At 45.5% G+C, this 21440-nt stretch overlaps 2 protein-coding genes across 5 annotated transcripts in view; one reads left to right on the top strand and one right to left on the bottom strand.

Annotated features, from left to right (window-relative positions):
• Window positions 1-2173: 2173 nt before the first annotated feature.
• Window positions 2174-14425, top strand: rab5b (RAB5B, member RAS oncogene family). The gene is made up of 6 exons (XM_069724838.1): window positions 2174-2281; window positions 3306-3590; window positions 5682-5833; window positions 6249-6371; window positions 11126-11219; window positions 11809-14425. Exons 2-6 carry the CDS (start codon window positions 3425-3427, stop codon window positions 11922-11924), a joined length of 651 nt encoding a protein of 216 aa, XP_069580939.1. The 5' UTR covers window positions 2174-2281; window positions 3306-3424; the 3' UTR covers window positions 11925-14425.
• Window positions 14426-14904: 479 nt separating this feature from the next.
• Window positions 14905-21440, bottom strand: part of dbr1 (debranching RNA lariats 1) — a 91300-nt gene continuing 84764 nt past the window's right edge. Inside the window, exons 1-9 of one of the 4 annotated variants that reach the window (XM_069724837.1) lie at window positions 21019-21438; window positions 17792-18192; window positions 17589-17713; window positions 17431-17511; window positions 17271-17356; window positions 16965-17189; window positions 16766-16843; window positions 16543-16688; window positions 14905-15776 (exon numbers count right to left, since the gene is read on the bottom strand). In XM_069724837.1, the coding sequence (XP_069580938.1) occupies window positions 14996-15776; window positions 16543-16688; window positions 16766-16843; window positions 16965-17189; window positions 17271-17356; window positions 17431-17511; window positions 17589-17713; window positions 17792-17988 (1719 nt within the window). In that variant the 5' untranslated portion in view covers window positions 17989-18192; window positions 21019-21438 and the 3' untranslated portion in view covers window positions 14905-14995. The other 3 variants (XM_069724834.1, XM_069724835.1, XM_069724836.1) reach the window with 3 other exon arrangements.

Raw genomic sequence — 21440 nt, 5'->3', positions numbered from 1 at the left:
GCTCCATGATACTGGAGGCCGTTCTTACACCTACAACAACAAACAAACAAGTAAACAATAAACCTTCATTCACAGCTCCATGATACTGGAGGCAGTTCTTACACCTACAACAACAAACAAACAAGTAAACAATAAACCTTCATTCACAGCTCCATGATACTGGAGGCAGTTCTTACACCTACAACAACAAACAAACAAGTAAACAATAAACCTTCATTCACAGCTCCATGATACTGGAGGCCGTTCTTACACCTACAACAAAAACAAACAAGTAAACAATAAACCTTCATTCACAGCACCATGATACTGGAGGCCTTCTTACACCTTCAATAAACCTTCATTCACAGCTCCATGATACTGGAGGCAGTTCTTACACCTACAACAACAAACAAACAAGTAAACAATAAACCTTCATTCACAGCTCCATGATACTGGAGGCCGTTCTTACACCTACAACAACAAACAAGTAAACAATAAACCTTCATTCACAGCTCCATAAACAATAAACAATAAACCTTCATTCACAGCTCAATGATACTGGAGGCAGTTCTTACACCTACAACAACAAACAAACAAGTAAACAATAAACCTTCATTCACAGCTCCATGATACTGGAGGCCGTTCTTACACCTACAACAACAAACAAACAAGTAAACAATAAACCTTCATTCACAGCTCCATGATACTGGAGGCAGTTCTTACACCTACAACAACAAACAAACAAGTAAACAATAAACCTTCATTCACAGCTCCATGATACTGGAGGCAGTTCTTACACCTACAACAAACAAACAAACAAACAAACAAGTAAACAATAAACCTTCATTCACAGCTCCATGATACTGGAGGCCATTCTTACACCTACAACAACAAACAAGTAAACAATAAACCTTCATTCACAGCTCCATAATACTGGAGGCAGTTCTTACACCTACAACAACAAACAAACAAGTAAACAATAAACCTTCATTCACAGCTCAATGATACTGGAGGCAGTTCTTACACCTACAACAACAAACAAACAAGTAAACAATAAACCTTCATTCACAGCTCCATGATACTGGAGGCCGTTCTTACACCTACAACAAACAAACAAACAAACAAGTAAACAATAAACCTTCATTCACAGCTCAATGATACTGGAGGCAGTTCTTACACCTACAACAAACAAACAAACAAACAAACAAACAAGTAAACAATAAACCTTCATTCACAGCTCCATGATACTGGAGGCAGTTCTTACACCTACAACAACAAACAAACAAAAACAATAAACAATAAACAAGTATTTAAAAAATAAAAAAATTAAAAAAATATATATATATATATATATATCTTTGTATTTATTATTGTTGTTCTTATTTACCACTCATACTTTTTACTGAAACAAATCTGTTTTGTTTTTAATAAGCTCAATATTATATGTGAGCCCCGAAATCCTGTTTCTTCTTTATCTCAAGAACAATTAGTTCCAAGGCGACTTAAATTTTTTCTTCGTCTTAATTTATTTTCAATTTCTTACATTAATCCTCGTAAATAGAAACACCTCAAACACCCTGAATCCTATTTAATTTATGTGCTCAATAAATGTATTAACTGATTAGTATTTTTCTTTACGTAAAGCCTGATGATTTATTGAGTTTCATCTCTCATTGTGGAGTTCTTACTCACATATACTGACCCATACAATCTCCAAATTTGACCTGGCTTTGTTGTTGTTGTTTAATGTAACGTTAGACTTCCTTTTTAAAAATCTCCAGGGAATATTTCTCAGGCTTTTTTTTTTAAGACTTTCAAGAATAAGTCTTAAAAGAATGTTTCTCTACACGTTATCAGAATATTATTATTATTATTATTATTATTATTATTATTATTATTATTATGATCACCATAACAACCTTCTGGTTACGTAGTTAAAAGGGTCTTCAATTGCTGGAACTACATTCTCAAATGAGAACTTTTTAGGAACCGGTTTTAAAGGTATTATTTATTTATATTCATTTGTGATTATTACTTGCTCATTTTACAGTTGTATTTGATAAGGTATCTCTGCATTCATCTTCTCGGTTTGATATCATTTCAGTGCTTTCTAATTTCTATTTTAACACCACTGCACTAAAAAAACAGGAATGCGGTACTTTTTTTCGGATTGACAATGCGGCCATCAGTGCGCATGCGCCAATTTACAGGAAGTGTTACCGTTTTTCTTTTACCAGCTGACAGCCAAATTGTCAACAGTTAAGCCTGCGATACCTGAGCCGCTGAAACGACAGGATATACGGTATGTTTTCCCCTTCCAGGTACATGTTGTTCACATGAACTGGTCGTATCGGTGTGTAGGATTGGACGTCGAATTACGAAGCTTTGGTTCAGTTCGGTCCGGTCCGACCCGGTGTGGTCGGAGCGGTGTCCCGTTAGCACGTCACGCCAGATACGGAGCTGGTCGCGTGATAACGTTCACCGAGGGATCCGCCTTCACCTCACAGCTACCCGGTGTTGGGAACCGATCTGCCTGCTTTCTTATTGAACAGCCCGACTCCGAGCTGTCAATCACGTCTCAAACGACTCATGTGCTGCAGTGATGGAGGCTTAGCGGCGCAATTAGAGGCGCAGCATCCCCACCAGACTGCGCTGTCACAGCTGGAACACAGCTGGAAATGGACTGATGTTTACAGACATGTTTCTAAGTCATTGAACACAGTTAGCAATCAAGAGATCAGATCAGTTCAATAGATCAGATCTGTTCAATAGATCAGATCTGTTCAATAGATCAGATCAGTTCAATAGATCAGATCTCTGTTCAATAGATCAGATCAGTTCAATAGATCAGATCTCTGTTCAATAGATAAGATCAGTTTAATAGATCAGATCAGATCTGTTCAATAGATCAGATCAGTTCAATTGATCAGATCTCAGTTCAATAGATCCGATCAGATCAGTTCAATAGATCAGATCTCTGTTCAATAGATCCGATCAGATCAGTTCAATAGATCAGATCTCAGTTCAATAGATCAGATCTCTGTTGCAGGAGGAGACTTCTGTCCGTTCTTGAAGTCGGACACAAACACTGTTGACTTCCACGTAAAAGAAGAATCAGTGCAGCTGCGATGCAAACTGGTGTCTTTCTCTCCTTGATAGCATGTCAGATGTTCTCTGATGTTCTCTGATGATGTTCTGTGATGATGTTCTCAGATGTTCTCTGATGTTCAGACACCACAGAGCCACTGGGAGACGGTTCTGTTGACCTGAGAATGAAAGAGAAGTGAATGTGAAGTGAAACGTGATGTACCTTCCTTCCACCACAGACAAAACCCGGAGAGAGCAGAGGTTGAGATCATCGGGGGACTGCAGTGTGTTGGGAGGCAGTGAGCGACATCCAGAAGCACCGTCTCCAGGGAGGAGGCCGACGCCCCCTGCTGTCGCCATGAGCTCCAGAGGGAGCGGAGGCCGCTCCAACGGCACACTGCCGCAGACCAAGATCTGCCAGTTCAAGCTGGTCCTGCTGGGCGACATGGCCGTGGGCAAGTCCAGCCTGGTGCTGCGCTTCGTCAAGGGCCAGTTCGACGAATTCCAGGAGACGACCATCGGAGGTGAGGACTGGTGTTGATGGAGTGTTGATGGAGTGTCGGTGGAGTGTCGGTGGAGTGGCGTGTCGGTGGAGTGGAGTGTCGGTGGAGTGGCGTGTCGGTGGAGTGGCGATGGAGTGGAGTGTCGATGGAGTGTCGGTGGAGTGGAGTGTCGGTGGAGTGGCGTGTCGGTGGAGTAGGGAGTGTCGGTGGAGTGGCGATGGAGTGGAGTGTCGGTGGAGTGGCGTGTAGGTGGAGTGCAGTGTCGGTGGAGTGTCGGTGGAGTGTCGGTGGAGTGTCGGTGGAGTGTCGATGGAGTGGAGTGTCGGTGGAATGGCGTGTCGGTGGAGTGGAGTGTCGGTGGAGTGGAGTGTCGGTGGAGTGGCGTGTCGATGGAGTGGAGTGTCGGTGGAGTGGAGTGTTGGTGGAGTGTCGGTGGAGTGGCGTGTCGGTGGAGTGGAGTGTCGGTGGAGTGGCGATGGAGTGGAGTGTCGATGGAGTGTCGGTGGAGTGGAGTGTCGGTGGAGTGGCGATGGAGTGGAGTGTCGGTGGAGTGGAGTGTCGGTGGAGTGGCGTGTCGGCGGAGTGGAGTGTCGGCGGAGTGGAGTGTCAGTGGAGTGTCGATGGAGTGGAGTGTCGGTGGAATGGCGTGTCGGTGGAGTGGAGTGTCGGTGGAGTGGAGTGTCGGTGGAGTGGCGTGTCGATGGAGTGGAGTGTCGGTGGAGTGGAGTGTCGGTGGAGTGTCGATGGAGTGGAGTGTCGGTGGAGTGGCGTGTCGGTGGAGTGGCGATGGAGTGGAGTGTCAGTGGAGTGGCGATGGAGTGGAGTGGAGTGTCGGTGGAGTGGAGTGGAGTGTCGGTGGAGTGGAGTGGAGTGTCGGTGGAGTGGAGTGGAGTGTCGGTGGAGTGGAGTGTCGGTGGAGTGGAGTGTCGGTGGAGTGTCGGTGGAGTGGCGTGTCGGTGGAGTGGAGTGGAGTGTCGGTGGAGTGGAGTGGAGTGTCGGTGGAGTGGAGTGGAGTGTCGGTGGAGTGGTGTGTCGGTGGAGTGGCGATGGAGTGGAGTGTCGGTGGAGTGGCTTGGCGGTGGAGTGGAATGTCAGTGGAGTGTCGGTGGAGTGGAGTGGAGTGGCGTGGCGGTGGAGTGGCGGTGGAGTGGTGGTGGAGTGGCATGTCGGTGGAGTGGCGTGTCGGCGGAGTGGCGTGTCGGTGGCGTGTCGGTGGAGTGGCGTGTCAGTGGAGTGGCGTGTCGGTGGAGTGGAGTGTCGGTGGAGTGGCGTGTCGGTGGAGTGGAGTGGCGGTGGAGTGGCGTGTCGGTGGCGTGTCGGTGGAGTAGCGTGTCGGTGGAGTGGAGTGTCGGTGGAGTGGCGTGTCGGTGGCGTGTCGGTGGAGTAGCGTGTCGGTGGAGTGTCGGTGGAGTGGAGTGTCAGTGGAGTGTCGGTGGAGTGGAGTGTCGGTGGAGTGTCGGTGGAGTGGCGTGTCGATGGAGTGGAGTGGAGTGTCGGTGGAGTGTCGGTGTAGTGGAGTGTCGGTGGAGTGGAGTGTCGGTGGAGTGGCGTGTCGGTGGAGTGGCGTGTCAGTGGAGTGGAGTGGAGTGTCGGTGGAGTGGCGTGTCGGTGGAGTGGCGATGGAGTGGAGTGTCGGTGGAGTGGAGTGGAGTGGCGTGTCGGTGGAGTGGCGTGTCGGTGGAGTGGCTTGGCGGTGGAGAGGAGTGTCGGTGGAGTGGAGTGGCGTGTCGGTGGAGTGGAGTGTCGGTGGAGTGGAGTGGAGTGGCGGTGCGGTGGAGTGGCGTGTCGGTGGCGTGTTGGTGGAGTGGCGTGTCAGTGGAGTGGAGTGTCGGGGGAGTGGCGGTGGAGTGGCGTGTCGGTGGAGTGGAGTGTCGGTGGAGTGGCGGTGGAGTGACAGTGTAGTGGAGTGTCGGTGGAGTGTCGGTGGAGTGTCGGTGTAGTGGAGTGTCGGTGTAGTGGAGTGTCGGTGTAGTGGAGTGTCGGTGGAGTGTCGATGGAGTGTCGGTGGAGTGGAGTGTCGGTGGAGTGTCGGTGTAGTGGAGTGTCGGTGGAGTGTTGGTGGAGTGTTGGTTAGAGGGTGACTGTTTTTTACGTGGTGTTTCCTGTTTGCAGCTGCATTTCTGGCTCAGTCGGTGTGCCTCGATGACACCACGGTGAAGTTCGAGATCTGGGACACTGCGGGCCAGGAGCGGTACCACAGCCTGGCTCCTATGTACTACCGGGGAGCGCAGGCGGCCATCGTCGTCTTCGACATCACCAAGCCGGTGCGTACAAACACCTCCGGTTACCTCACGGTTACTTCTGGCTGCAGAAGTGTTGGTCAGACGTTGCCAGTTTATTTCCCTCTACCAAAACAATATAATAAAAGAATAAATTCAGGAACAGATGTTGATAACCAACATCCAGACAATCTGATATTAATATTAACATACACGCCACCTCCATACTTCAGTCCACTCAGGAGGTTTGCAGTTTGCTCAATTGATAAAAAAAGGAAATCACACACACACAAATGTATTTTTCAGCGTCCACCTCCTTCTCGCCCAGTGTGTCCGTGGGTTGCTGGTCTGACCTCTCTGCTGTGTTTGACCTCTCTGCTGTGTTTGACCTCTCTGCTGTGTTTGACCTCTGCTGTGTTTGACCTCTCTGCTGTGTTTGACCTCTGCTGTGTTTGTGCAGGAGACGTTCGAGAGAGCCAAAGCGTGGGTGAAGGAGCTGCAGCGGCAGGCGAGTCCAAACATCGTAATCGCTCTGGCGGGGAACAAGGCTGACCTGGCAGAGAAGAGACTGGTGGAGTACGAGGTAACTGGGGGGGGGGGGGGGGAGTGAGCGTTAGCTCTATGTACAAAGGTCTGAGGAGAACGGACAAACTGGGTAGAGCTAACAGAGAAGCTACGCTAACTCAGTACTGCGTATCTTCTCATAATACAGCCACCTTCTCATAACATAGCCACCTTCTCATAATATAGCCACCTTCTCATAATATAGCCACCTTCTCATAACATAGCCACCTTCTCATAATATAGCCACCTTCTCATAATATAGCCATCTTCTCATAATTTAGCCATCTTCTCATAATATAGCCATCTTCTCATAATACAGCTGCCTTCTCATAATACAGCCACCTTCTCATAATATAGTCACCTTCTCATAATATAGCCATCTTCTCATAATTTAGCCACCTTCTCATAATTTAGCCACCTTCTCATAATACAGCCACCTTCTCATAATATAGTCACCTTCTCATAATATAGCCATCTTCTCATAATTTAGCCACCTTCTCATAATATAGCCATCTTCTCATAATTTAGCCATCTTCTCATAATATAGCCATCTTCTCATAATATAGCCATCTTCTCATAATATAGCCACCTTCTCATAATACAGCCATCTTCTCATAATTTAGCCACCTTCTCATAATATAGCCACCTTCTCATAATATAGCCACCTTCTCATAATATAGCCACCTTCTCATAATTTAGCCACCTTCTCATAATATAGCCATCTTCTCATAATATAGCCACCTTCTCATAATATAGCCACCTTCTCATAATATAGCCACCTTCTCATAATATAGCCATCTTCTCATAATTTAGCCATCTTCTCATAATATAGCCATCTTCTCATAATATAGCCACCTTATAATACAACCATCTTCTCATAATATAGCCATCTTCTCATAATACAACCATCTTCTCATAATTTAGCCACCTTCTCATAATTTAGCCACCTTCTCATAATACAGCCACCTTCTCATAATATAGTCACCTTCTCATAATATAGCCATCTTCTCATAATTTAGCCACCTTCTCATAATATAGCCACCTTCTCATAATATAGCCACCTTCTCATAATATAGCCACATTCTCATAATATAGCCATCTTCTCATAATATAGCCGCCTTCTCATAATACAGCCACCTACTCATAATACAGTCACCTTCTCATAATATAGCCATCTTCTCATAATTTAGCCATCTTCTCATAATATAGCCATCTTCTCATAATATAGCCACCTTATAATACTTCTCATAATATAGCCATCTTCTCATAATACAACCATCTTCTCATAATTTAGCTCATAATTTAGCCACCTTCTCATAATACAGCCACCTTCTCATAATATAGTCACCTTCTCATAATATAGCCATCTTCTCATAATTTAGCCACCTTCTCATAATACAGCCACCTTCTCATAATATAGCCACCTTCTCATAATATAGCCACCTTCTCATAATATAGCCACCTTAATATAGCCACCTCTCATAATATAGCCACCTTCTCATAATATAGCCATCTTCTCATAATATAGCCGTCTTCTCATAATACAGCTGCCTTCTCATAATACAGCTGCCTTCTCATAATATAGCCGCCTTCTCATAATACAGCCACCTACTCATAATATAGTCACCTTCTCATAATATAGCCATCTTCTCATAATTTAGCCACCTTCTCATAATACAGCCACCTTCTCATAATATAGTCACCTTCTCATAATATAGCCATCTTCTCATAATTTAGCCACCTTCTCATAATACAGCCACCTTCTCATAATATAGTCACCTTCTCATAATATAGCCATCTTCTCATAATTTAGCCACCTTCTCATAATATAGCCACCTTCTCATAATATAGCCACATTCTCATAATATAGCCATCTTCTCATAATATAGCCGTCTTCTCATAATACAGCTGCCTTCTCATAATATAGCCACCTTCTCATAATATAGCCACCTTCTCATAATATAGCCACATTCTCATAATATAGCCATCTTCTCATAATATAGCCGTCTTCTCATAATATAGCCGTCTTCTCATAATACAGCTGCCTTCTCATAATATAGCCGCCTTCTCATAATACAGCCACCTACTCATAATATAGTCACCTTCTCATAATATAGCCATCTTCTCATAATTTAGCCACCTTCTCATAATATAGCCATCTTCTCATAATATAGCCATCTTCTCATAATATAGCCATCTTCTCATAATATAGTCACCTTCTCATAATACAGTCACCTTCTCATAATACAGCCACCTTCTCATAATACAGCCACCTTCTCATAATATAGCCACCTTCTCATAATACAACCATCTTCTCATAATATAGCCATCTTCTCATAATACAACCATCTTCTCATAATACAGCCACCTTCTCATAATATAGCCACCTTCTCATAATATAGCCATCTTCTCATAATATAGCCATCTTCTCATAATTTAGCCATCTTCTCATAATATAGCCACCTTCTCATAATACAGCCACCTTCTCATAATATAGTCACCTTCTCATAATATAGCCATCTTCTCATAATTTAGCCATCTTCTCATAATATAGCCATCTTCTCATAATATAGTCACCTTCTCATAATATAGCCACCTTCTCATAATATAGCCACCTTCTCATAATATAGCCATCTTCTCATAATATAGCCATCTTCTCATAATATAGTCATCTCCTCGTTGCCACGTCCAGCAAGACAAAGTGGAAGTCGCCTCCAACTGAACATGACGATGAGTTCGGGGAGCTCCCCGTACCCGGACGGGATTCCAGTCGGACACGGTCGGGATGTCGTGATGCAGCAGATTGGCAGCATGAATGTGAAAGACGTGATGTAATCATGTGAACATGGAGCAGTTCTGTAAGGGAGGTTTACATGATGACACCAAGCCGTTAGCAGCGGGAGCTCCGACCCAGCGTCTATAATTCGATGTCACAACATAAGAGCCAATTTTGATCATACAGTCCATCCAGAAAGTATTCACAGCGCTTCATTTTTTCCACATTTTATGTTACAGCTTTATTCCAAAATGGATTAAATTAATTTTATTCCTCAAAATTCTACACACAATATCCCATAATGATAACGTGAAAAAAGTTGTTTTTTTTAATTTTTGCAAATCTATCAAAAATAAAGAACGAAAATATAACACGTACATAAGTATTCACAGCCTTTGCTCAATACTTTGTTGAAGCACCTTTGGCATCAATTACAGCCTCAAGTCTTTTTGAGTATGATGCTATAAGCTTGGCTCCTATTCTTGGGCAGTTTCTCCCATTCTTCTTTGCAGGACCTCTCAAGCTCCATCAGGTTGGATGGGGAGCGTCGGTGCTCAGACATTTTCAGATCTCTCCAGAGATGTTCAATCGGGTTCAAGTCTGGGCTCTGCCTGGGCCTCTCAAAGACATTCACAGAGTTGTCCTGAAGACACTCCTTTGTTATCTTGGCTGTGTGCTTCGGGTCGTTGTCCTGTTGGAAGATGAACCTTCACCCCAGTCTGAGGTCCAGAGCGCTCTGGAGAGGGTTTTCATCAAGGATGTCTCTGTACATTGCTGCATTCATCTTTCCCTCCATCCTGAATAGTCTCCCAGTTCCTGCTGCTGAAAAACATCCCCACAGCATGATGCTGCCACCACCATGCTTCACCGTACAGATGGTGTTGGCCAGGTGATGAGTGGTGCCTGGTTTCCTCCAAACATGACGCTCGGCATTCAGGCCAAAGAGTTCAATCTTTGTTTCATCAGACCAGAGAATTTAGTTTCTCATGGTCTGACAGTCCTTCAGGTGCCTTTTGGTAAACTCCAGGTGGGCTGTCATGAGCCTTTTACTGAGGAGTGGCTTCCGTCTGGCCACTCTACCATACAGGCCTGCTGGGTGGAGTGCTGCAGAGATGGTTGTCCTTCTGGAAGGTTCTCCTCTCTTCACAGAGCAACGTTGGAGCTCTGTCAGAGTGACCATCGGGTTCTTGGTCACCTCCCTGACTGAGGCCCTTCTCCCCCGGTCGCTCAGTTTGGTCGGGCGGCCGACTCTAGGAAGAGTCCTGGTGGTTCCAAACTTCTTCCATTTACGGATGATGGAGGCCACTGTGCTCATTGGGACCTTCAATGCTGCAGAAATGTTTCTGTACCCTTCCCCAGATCTGTGCCTCGATACAATCCTGTCTCGGAGGTCTACAGATGATTCTTTGGACTTCATGTCTTGGTTTGTGCTCTGACATGTCAACTGTGGGACCTTAAGACGGTGTGTGTCTTTCCAAATCATGTCCAATCAACTGAATTTACCAGGTGGACTCCAATCAAGTTGTAGAAACATCTCAAGGATGATCAGTGGAAACAGGAAGCACCTGAGCTCAATTTTGAGTGTAATGGCAAAGGCTGTGAATACTTATGTACATGGGATTTTTTTTTGTTTTAAATTTTTAATAGATTTGCAAAAATTAAAAACAATTTTTTTTTCACATTATCATTATGGGGTATTGTGTGTAGAATTTTGAGGGGGAAAATGAATTAAATCCATTTTGGAATAAATCTGTGACATAAAATGTGGAAAAAGTGAAGCGCTGTGAATACTTTCTGGATGCACTGTTTTTATTTGGCTCCCCGGAATTCTGGTTTCAGCTGCCAACTGACAATGTTGCATTCAAGATCCGTGTTGTCAGAAAATCCTGAATGAACAACATGAACCCCATGTAGTGTGGTTCCACATGTTCTCTATACTTCCCGTGTTTGAGGGCCATTGTTGTGTTTGTGTTTGTCCGTGTGTTTGTGCGCTGCAGGAAGCCCAGACATACGCTGAAGACACCGGCTTGCTCTTTATGGAGACGTCTGCCAAGACGGCCATGAACGTCAACGAGCTCTTCTTGGCCATCGGTGAGGTTCTTTGGGTTATTTATGAATGACAGTGTCTTGATTTTAGGGATGGATAGATAGATAGATAGATAGACAGACAGACAGACAGACAGACCGACCGACCGACCGACCGACCGACCGACCGATATATCTATAGATATAGATATATTTGTGCTCAGTCCCAGTTGATGTGGGTAAAATGTTCTAAGAAACTTAAATTGAGTTTAGTGGATTTAGTTGAGGTTTTGTTTTACATGGTCAGCATTTCCACCAGAACATTGTTTTACCTACTTTGATCAAAAAATCGGACACATGACCGTCCATCCACCATCTGGAATGAGGATTTATTAGTAATATTGCTTAACGGTGCAATCGAGACCATTTTGATGAGTTTCTTATCAGTTGCTGATATGAATAAAAAAAGTATAGTTCATATTTCCAGTTATTGATCAGTGTTGTGTGGATCCAGGTTCAATTGTAGATGCAGGATTTTTAAACAGATTTCTTCCCAGTATGAAGATATTAACGTTGACGTGAGTGAAAGGTTTTGAGGTGAGTGAAGCCGTTGATGTCCTCCGAGACCGAGATGTCTACTTTTGTTTTGATGTAGCAAAAAAGATGCCAAAAACCGACACCCAGAATCCGACACATGCCGCGCGGCACCGGGGGGTGAACCTGCAGGACCCCGACGCCCACTCCACCCGAGCCTGCTGTGGAGGGAACTAGACCTCCACCACCCCCACCTGTACTCCACCCCCACACCACCACCGCCCTCCGATCATCTCGTCTCCTTCGACCGACCTCCGGGGGGGAGCCTGATGGGGGGAAGCCCGGCGTCTCCTCACCCCCCCGCCCTGCTGTCATCCTCCTGTCCCAGCAGACACATATTCAAAGGAGAGAAAGAGAGAAAGGAAAAGAAGAAAAGCAATGGAGGACAGACACAGCGTTTCCCGTCTGTGTCTCGACCAACAACTGCATCCGCAAATCACAAGTGGAGGTCTTCAAAGACTGAGGTTGAGAGGAGGAAATAAAGGTGGAAGACAGTAGCGAGCCTGTTGTAGTATTTAGCACTAATTGTGAAATTTCTTTGGTTTTCACTCTGCCTTGCTTCATTTCAGTCACAGCCCTGATTACGCAAAGAGGCACAAACTGAGCAGCACACGCTGACGAGGGGCCGAAAGGGGAAGAAGAAGAAATCGAGGGCCGAGACGTAAGATAAGGAAGGCCGATGGTTACTGGAGGTCGAGGCTGCTTCCTTCTTCTCCTTTGACAGAGCTCAGTCTTCCTCTCAGCCCCGAATCAACCAAATCCTACTGTGAAGCCATATCGTGTATCTCAGACCAGATTAGACCCCCTGCAGCTTGTCCTGAATAAGTGCGTTTGTATGTATTTATTGTCCCGTATGTAGACTTCTCCTCACTGCTGGCTGTGATGCTTCAGTATCTTCTTCTTTAGTCCAGATCGAGACGCAACTAAAGCTCTGATTTAATCCCAATGTTTTCAAAAGATTGATGGTTTGACCTTGTTTCACATAGATGTGCTCGGCCCGGCTGACCGGGTTGTTTGATGAAGGAGTGCTGAGGTGCAGTGACTTGCTCTGGTGTGTATAACTGATATTACTGTGCTGGAGCTCATGATATGTCAGTAGCAGAGAACAGAACAACATTCACTAAATCCCTGCTTCCAGTGAATATCTCTTCTGATTGGTTCATCGGTACAGTGAGTATGCAGGAAATGTAGATGTCGGTGTATGTGGTGAAGCTACAGGCCTCGTCGGGTCCCTGTGGAGTTTCAGAGATAAAAGAAACCATGAGGCTTGTAATAACTTCATGGTCATCTAACATCTCCTGTTTAATATGTACCTCATCTGTCCTTGTCTTCAGGCGCAGTTGTTGCATGATCTTGTTTTTATCATCATACTTTTATTGTTTTTCTGGAACATACAGAGAAGCTTCATAACGGTAAAAAAAAAAATCAGAAAAAACGAGGAGGATTGAAGCGTAGCTCTAATGTTATCCACAAACAGTTCGGAAATCCTCTCAAAATAAATCAGACGAGTCACATAAGAGGAATCTTAGTTTCTCAAGTTAGAGATGCTGCATCGCCTTTCGGGATTCTTCCAGCGAGGATCCATGGTCCTGTTAACCTGATTAATCCTGTTATATTGGCTCTAGTTCCACACAGATTATTGTTGTTATTAATGCCAAACATGGCTCTCATAGGACCGGCTGGGTTTCCATTTGGAAAAGATCCAACAGTTTTGAAGATTGAAGTTGGTCATAAAGAGTGTATCTGTCACATCTGGGATCATGTTAAAGCCTCGTGACTGTGGTGTGTGCCATATGGTATTATTGTTTTAATGTGATTAAAATAAATGTTGTGATGCTGTGATACTATTCACACCGTCACAGGATGACGTACGTTGCTTTGTATAACAACAAGAAGCATGGCTCTCCTGCACAATCTGGATTTTACAAACTAACAACAGATCATTTAGTTTTAATGAAATATTTAAAGACAAACTATATTGAATAGTCCTCTCCTACAGAATATTGTTATCACAGAAATAGGGTGACATAGTTTGGGGCCATATGAGCTGGTCCGGAGCTGACTAGAGCAACGAAGGCGATGCAGCACCTCGGGATGAATGAGGCCGTGTGGAGACCCTCCAGAGGTCGACTCCACTGCTCAAAGGCTCTCGGGCAGACTTTAGAACCAACACGGATGGACTTTGCAAATTAGATCATTAGAAATAAAAGACATTGTAAGAGGTGTAAAAAAGCAAGAGATTTCCCAGGTGATTCTTCAGGCTGATTTAGACAGGAAGGCCTTAATAGATCTGCAACCCTGAACGAACTCCTGATGACCTTTCATGGTTTTGGTGTCGGTATGAACCCTTCAGACGGAGCGGCGCTCGGTGGCCGTCCACGGCAGCGTTAAGGAAACAGAAGTGCCTACTCCCCCGTTCTCTCTTCAGCGTGTGCTTCGTACACAACATGCAGGAAAACCATCTCGCTGACGCTGGCTTGTCTATAGACCCATAACGCGTCATTAGGCTGTTTAGGCTCTTTGTGTGGATGTAAAGAGAAGCTGTCGAATACACTGTATGTTATCTATTGTCTTAATTTTAATGAAAGTGGATGTTGATTTGAGTGGAGCACACATGTGAACCTAGAATGGATCATTTCAAGGACTTTAATCAATGCTATAAATCTGATTTCAACAAACATCGGTGTTCAGAGAAATCTTTTCCTCAACTTTATTTTCAGATGCACAACCCTCACAAAAAAAAATATAGTCAAGTAATTAAAATCATTTTCATTCAGTATACAAATGAAAACTAAAAAACCAAGACTCTTCCTCCCACAACTCGAACAGCTCACCATATACACACCAGCAGGTTTATGTTCTATACAAGGACAACGACGGGTCATTAAAACAGGAAGCAAAAGACTAAGACACATTTCAAGTGTTTCTTTTGTTTGTCAATTCAGTTTAAAAAAGTATATTTTCACCTTTTCAGCCTCGTTAAACATTGCTGGCATCTTGAAATCACACGTAGAAAAAATAAACAACTCAAAAATCTGTTTTCTAAAATTCTCTTGGTTTAAAATGTATAAAAATCATATTTTACCAAAGAAATATTGTCATAGCTCTAATTGCCTTTCTGTAGAAGCCGCCTTTAGGTCATTTTAATAAAGCCTCACAGCTCTGTGAGGAGCCGAATTCAGGCCAGGAAGCCAAAACATAAATGAATCTAAATCTGACTAATCTCCTCTCGTCCTGACCTCTGACCTCTACTCGTCACACTCCTCGTCCTCCGCTGTTTTATAGATGAGCTGGTTCCTGCGTTTGATTCTGGGAGTCGTGGTTCTGCTGTCAGTTTCTCTGCTCTCGTCGCTGGTTCGTTTCAGGATGCGTAAAGTGACGTCGTCGTCATCGCCGCCGTCACACCGTCCCTCCCTTTCTCCTCCTGACGCCGTCTCACCGGCCGCCACCGGGGTCGAGTGGGAGGGAGGGGGCAGCTTCATGAGGGGGGGTGGACGAGTGGGCGAGACGCCACATCTGGGCTCTGGTAGAATCATACGGCCTGCTGGGACATCATCTGCCTTCACTTCTGCTCTGGACTCACCCTCCTCCTCCCCTCCCTGCTCCTCCTTCCCTCCCTCTTCCTCCCCTCCCTGCTCCTCCTCTTCCTCCCACTCTTCCTCGATAGTTATCTCGTCGGGGTTAAATGAACTTGACAACCCTGAAGTATCGGTGGGGTACTCGCTGGGCTCGTCCACACTTCCAACACTATGTCCATCGTCTTCGTCGTCCTCCCCTCTGAGACGACCCTGAGCTCTCCCTAGCTCCGCCCCTCCCGGCCCAGCCTGGGCGTAGATGTCCGTGAGACCCAGCTTGGCGCACAGCTCGGTGGTCTGAGGGTTGGTGCTCCAGCTCGGGGGGGCGTGGGACTGGGGCTTGTTGGGGTCATAGGATGGCACCGTCCGGCTGAAGTTGTCTGGGATGGCGAGTTCCCCGCCGAGATCTTCCATCACCTGCATCATCGCTGCCTCTGAGGCGCTGAAGTCCCACCTGAGGGGGGCAGACGGCCCCCGTTAGAAAACTGCTGAGTCGTCACAGTACAACCCCGTCTCCAAAAAAACAGACTATCCTTCTTCAATCGTGTAAACCCAGAAGCAAAAATAATAATCAAATGTTGAAACAGACATTTCATTGCTTAATGAAAATATATGCAAATGTTTAACGTGATTGCAGCAACACAGTTAAAAGAGTTGTGACGGGGTCACGTGACCGCTGTGTTGCATCTCCTCTTCTTTTAACACTCTGTAAACGTCACGGCGCTGAGGGAACAAGGTTCTGGAGTTTTGAAAGTGAAATGTGGTCCCATGTCTTTGTTCTATTCTAATTCAACATGGGTTTGCATGATTTACAAATCATCACATTCTGTTTTTATTTCCATTTTACACAGAATTCCAACTGTTTTGGAAAAAGGTTTGCGAAAGGTGTGAGAGGGAGACGTCAGCTGGTCAACTCTGATCATTGGAATCAACACAAACGAGTTTGATGTGTTTTAAGCTACTACAAAACTACAATTTTATTGAAAATATTATTACCGGTGTATATTTCCCTTCTTGTATATTGCTTTTTTGCTTAGTGACCTTCAGTGTCTGTCTTCACATCGTCAGTCGTTATTTTAGACAAATCTAATCTCAGCAAGGACGAAAAATAAAACAGTACCAGCATGATGGAAGTAGAAGATCTGGCTGTAGATATTTAGACAGAAACGTCCTCGGACTGACTGATGTGCCTCCGATTGTATGTCTAAACGTCTACGTACCGTTCATGCAGGCCGTTGTTCTCCGGGGGGTTCCAGGGGTGGGGGGTGGTCCTCTGCAGGCTGTTGGTGGCCTTCAGAATAGCCAGCCACTCTGGATCATACTCCAGACCCTCGGACGAACCCGGCCGCTCTGGAACATCCACAATCTAAAACACAAGTGCACATCACGATATAACTCTCAGTGCTGTGAGCGATGAACCTGAAGACCAACATGTCCTCTCACCTGTAGGAACTCCCTGTAGGGGAGACATTTATCCAGAGACAGGAACTTGGTGACCCGCGGTGCAGCGCCACCTTTAGGCTAAAGACAAGAGAAGTCAGAGTTGGTGTCAGAAATTTGTGGATTTGTTTTGTACTTCAAATCAATTAGAAATCTATCAGCAGCTGATACTGAGCAGCAATAATAAAAGCTGTCGTCTCACCGGGTGCTGCATGACGGCAGCAAACTTCACATGCAGATGTGCAGAGAACCAGTAGCTGGGCTGCAGGTGAGCGAGCAGCTCCTCGGCTGCAGGACTTCCCAGCGTGTTCGACTCCACCTCCTGACGCAGGAACTTCTTCTTGCGCAGCAGCTCGCCCGTGCTGCCGTAGTAGTAGATCCCACGAGGCCAGTCGTGGCTCATGAAGATGTCCACGGGCATCTGGACCTGAGTGCAAATAAGGACAACATACGTTAAATAAAGAAGCTTTCCGTAGTGCAGGAGAGGAAGCTGTTCTATGATATTTACCTGTTTTAATTTGAAAACCTCGATGTTTCGAATATGGTAGACGCTTCGAAGGGTTTCAGGATTGTATGGAGGCAGTTCATGATGACCTGGAAGAAGACACATTCTTGGTCAACTTCACGCCGTGTTTCTAACTTTAACTGTTTCGACATGTAAAACGTACCTTTTCTGTAGTCGTGGGATTTAAAGATTCCAGAAAGGCCACCGATTCGGATCCCTTTGTAGCGAATCACACCAGCGTAACCTGAGGACACACGGTCAGGTCAAACAGGTGGCGTCTCACAGGCAGGTGGACACATCTGTATTCTGCTGCTTCTTTACCCAGATAGTAAATGTTTGGTGCCACCCAGCCTCCATAAGGGAGCTCCTGCAGGTGATTGGACGCCTCGTGGTTCCCTCCAATGAAAATGGTCAAGATCGGAGCCTTCTTCTCTCCAGAGTAGTATCTGTGACAGCAGTTTCACAGTATGAAATACCCGCACTCGTATCTCACAAGTTCTGTAAATATGAAAACAACAACTGACTTGTAAAATGTCTGCATCATCCTGTATTTGGCTGGTACTGCCATGCACTTCATGTCTCCTTCATTTCGCACCGCCTGGAAGTCTCCACAGCAGAGCAGCAGGTCCACCTTCACCGCCTCCTTTTTCTCTAGATAGTCAATTGTCTCGTAGATTTTATCCAGCTCACCATGGCAACACCCTTCAACCGCTATCTTCATGCTGCTGATTGGTCCAGACAAATTAACATTCACGCTGAGGGATGGTGGGTTTCTGGTCTCTCCAGAGGGCCTTCAGCCTCCACACTCTCTCACACTCACACTCACACTCACACACTCTCTCACACTCACACACTCTCTCTCTCTCTCTCACACACAGGCAGCGAGGTGCTGAGCCCTCTGCTTTGTAAAGGATGGCTGAGGGATCTGTGGAAACAGACACAAAACAAAGTTCAAAAATGTATGCTCCAACAATTAACTCATTATTGATCAATGTGTCAAAAAATAATTGGCAAAAATAGTGGTTGCAGCCGTTTTATATTATATATTATCGTGGGTTTATCAGTCATGTTCTCCGGTGTCCTCCGGGTACATGTACATGTTCTCCGGGTAGATGTACATGTTCTTCAGTGTTCTCCGATGTTCTTCGGATAGGTGTACCGTAATTTCCGGACTATAAGCCGCTACTTTTTTCCCACGCTTTGAACCTCGCGGCTTAAACAATGACGCTGATGACAATGATTTATGGATTTTTTCCCACTTTCACAAGCTTCATGCCGCCAAAAAACTGAGCAAAAAACACATTCTGTGACGGTGCTCAGTTTTTTGGCGGCATGAAGCTTTCGACCAATGAAATTGCCGAACGGGTTCAGGTGAAACAATGTAACTTTTTAGTTTACCGTTTAGATTAAACCGGGCGCGCTCAAACTTCCCATCATTCTGATTACGGTCGTCATTTTGTCACCATCATCATGGCAAAGACACAAAGAAATGCACATGATGCGGCTTTCAAGTTGAAGGCGATCGATCTGGCTGTTGGAAAAGGAAATAGAGCTGCTGCATGGGAGCTTGGTCTTAATGAGTCGGTGATAAGACGTTGGAAACAGCAGCGTGAGGAATTGACTCAGTGCAAAAAGACAACTAAAGCTTTCAGAGGGAAGAAAAGCAGATGGCCCGAACTAGAAAATGAGCTGGAAGACTGGGTCAACACACAGAGAGCAGACGGCCGAGGTGTTTCAACTGCGCAGATCCGACTGAAAGCTAAAACAATCGCCACCGCAATGAAGTTTGAGGATTTTAGAGGTGGACCGTCGTGGTGTCTCAGATTTATGAGACGTAAAGGCCTGTCCATCAGGGTACGGACGAGTCTGTCAGCAGCTCTCTCCCGACTACGAGGAAAACGTTTCAAACTTCCGCAAATTCACTGATGCAAAGACAGCGGAGCATCCCATTGGCCCGCACGACATCCTAAATATGGATGAGGTTCCTCTGACGTTTGACCTGCCTCTCACTCGGACTGTCAACAGGAAAGGCGAATCATCCGTCACGCTGAAAACAACCGGGCATGAAAAAACGAACGCACTTCACCCGTGTTCTGAGCTGCACGGCATCGGGAGAAAAGCTTCCACCGATGGTGATTTTTAAACGCACGACGATGCCAAAAGAAAAATTCCCGAGAGGAATTGTTGTGAAAGTCAACAAGAAAGGATGTATGACGGAAAGCCTAAATCATGAATGGCATACGGAGTGTTACGGCAAGCGACCGGGAGGATTCTTTCACAGGAACAAGGCATTGCTCGTTTTGGACAGCGTGAGGGACCACAACAGATTCTGTGAAAGAAGCCATCAAGAGGACAAACTCTATTCCAGCTGTGATTCCTGGCGGCACAACAAAGTATTTGCAGCCACTCGACATCAGTTTAAATCGTGCATTTAAGGTGGCGCTCCGTGTTCAGCGGGAGGCTTGGATGACAAGTGGGGAGAAATCCTTCACTAAAACGGGCCGCATGCGAAGAGCAACTTCTGGTCAAGTCTGCCAGTGGGTCCTGACAGCGTGGAGCGTTGTCAAAAAATCCACGATCATCAACGGGTTTGGAAAGTCTGGACTGCTGCGTGTTGAAGAGGGCAGCATGAGCTCAGCGGGGAATTTGCCTCCGGATGAAAGTGACGAGAGCGACAATGAAAACGATCCAACATCGGATGAAGCGATTCTGAGGCTGTTCAACTCCGACACCGAAGGAGATGACTTCAGTGGTTTCAGTGCACAGGAGGAGGAAGATAGTGACCGATGACTTTCTTGGTAGGCTACTGTTTACCACTATTTTTTATTTTTGTTACGAGCCGTGTTTCGTTAAAGTCTGTGTAAAGTTCATTTGTTTCAATGTACCGGTCGGCCGCGTGATACCTGCGGCTTATAGACATAGGCTTATTTATGTTCAAAATAATTATTTTTTAAAAATTCAGTGGGTGCGGCTTATATATTCAGGTGCCTCAATAGTTCGGAAATTACGGTACCTGTTCTCCAGGTACATGTTCTTCAGTGTTCTCCGGTGTTTTCTGGGTACATGTACATGTTCTCCGGGTACATGTTCTTCGGGTACATGTACATGTTCTTCAGTGTTCTCCGATGTTCTTCGGGTACATACACATGTTCTCCGGGTACATGTTCTTCGGTGTTCTCCAGTGTTCTCTGGGTACATGTACATGTTCTCCGGGTACATGTTCTTCAGTGTTCTCCGATGTTCTTCGGGTACATATATACATGTTCTCCGGGTACATGTTCTTCGGTGTTCTCCAGTGTTCTCTGGGTACATGTACATGTTCTCCGGGTACATGTTCTTCAGTGTTCTCCGGGTACATGTTCTTCAGTGTTCTCCGGGTACATGTTCTTCAGTGTTCTCCGGTGTTCTCCGGGTACATGTTCTTCAGTGTTCTCCGGGTACATGGCCGTGAGGTGCATCTGAAAGGAGCACCAACTGTTCTTACGTGCTAAATGAAGCTGCTGCATCTTGGCTAAACAAGGCCTGAGCGACATGGTGTTTACTCCGTGTTACGTCATCCAGGCACGCGGACTGTCAGCAATGTACGTGTTCAAATTACCACGTGTTAACACAACATGCGACGAGCAGCTGGTCGACGCGGTTAATCGAACATATCGTTACTTTCAGCATTACACCGGAGTGGCTCCTGAAACCAACCGACCAGCCGACATTTCTCCTATCAGAGCAGGAAGTGGACAGAAGGAGAACTTACGGGATGAATGTCCAACCGAAGAGCGTTGTTCTGTCCTCGGCTTCAGTCCATGAAGTTACAAACTTCGTCCCACGTTGTTTCTGTTTCAGGTTCAGCAGCACACACCAGCAATTTTCCCACCTCGCGTCCCCTACTGACCGCGCATGCGCAGTACTTCAAGTAAATCATTTTGATCATTGGCGGTAGATTCCATCATTAAAATGTATGTTTTTGTTGTTGTTGTTGTTGTTTTTACCATATTTTTACTATATATATCACAAGATATTAGCAGTGGGGATTTGTACATTTATTTTTGTATCAAACTATCAAAACAACAACTTTCTACGGATCCAATTTCTTGTCTCGAATCTATCGCTCAGTGACGTCACCAACGTCACGCCGATAAACAACATTTACTTAATTGAGAAACCCTAACCTGTCAG

The sequence above is a fragment of the Brachyistius frenatus genome, unplaced genomic scaffold, assembly GCF_029030835.1.
Source record: "Brachyistius frenatus isolate BFR_SWC_R1_liver_20210118 unplaced genomic scaffold, ASM2903083v1 Contig_398, whole genome shotgun sequence".
Classification (NCBI taxonomy): Eukaryota; Metazoa; Chordata; class Actinopteri; family Embiotocidae; genus Brachyistius; species Brachyistius frenatus.
Note: the sequence above shows the minus strand (reverse complement) of the source record. Positions and strands in the feature narration are given on the sequence as shown.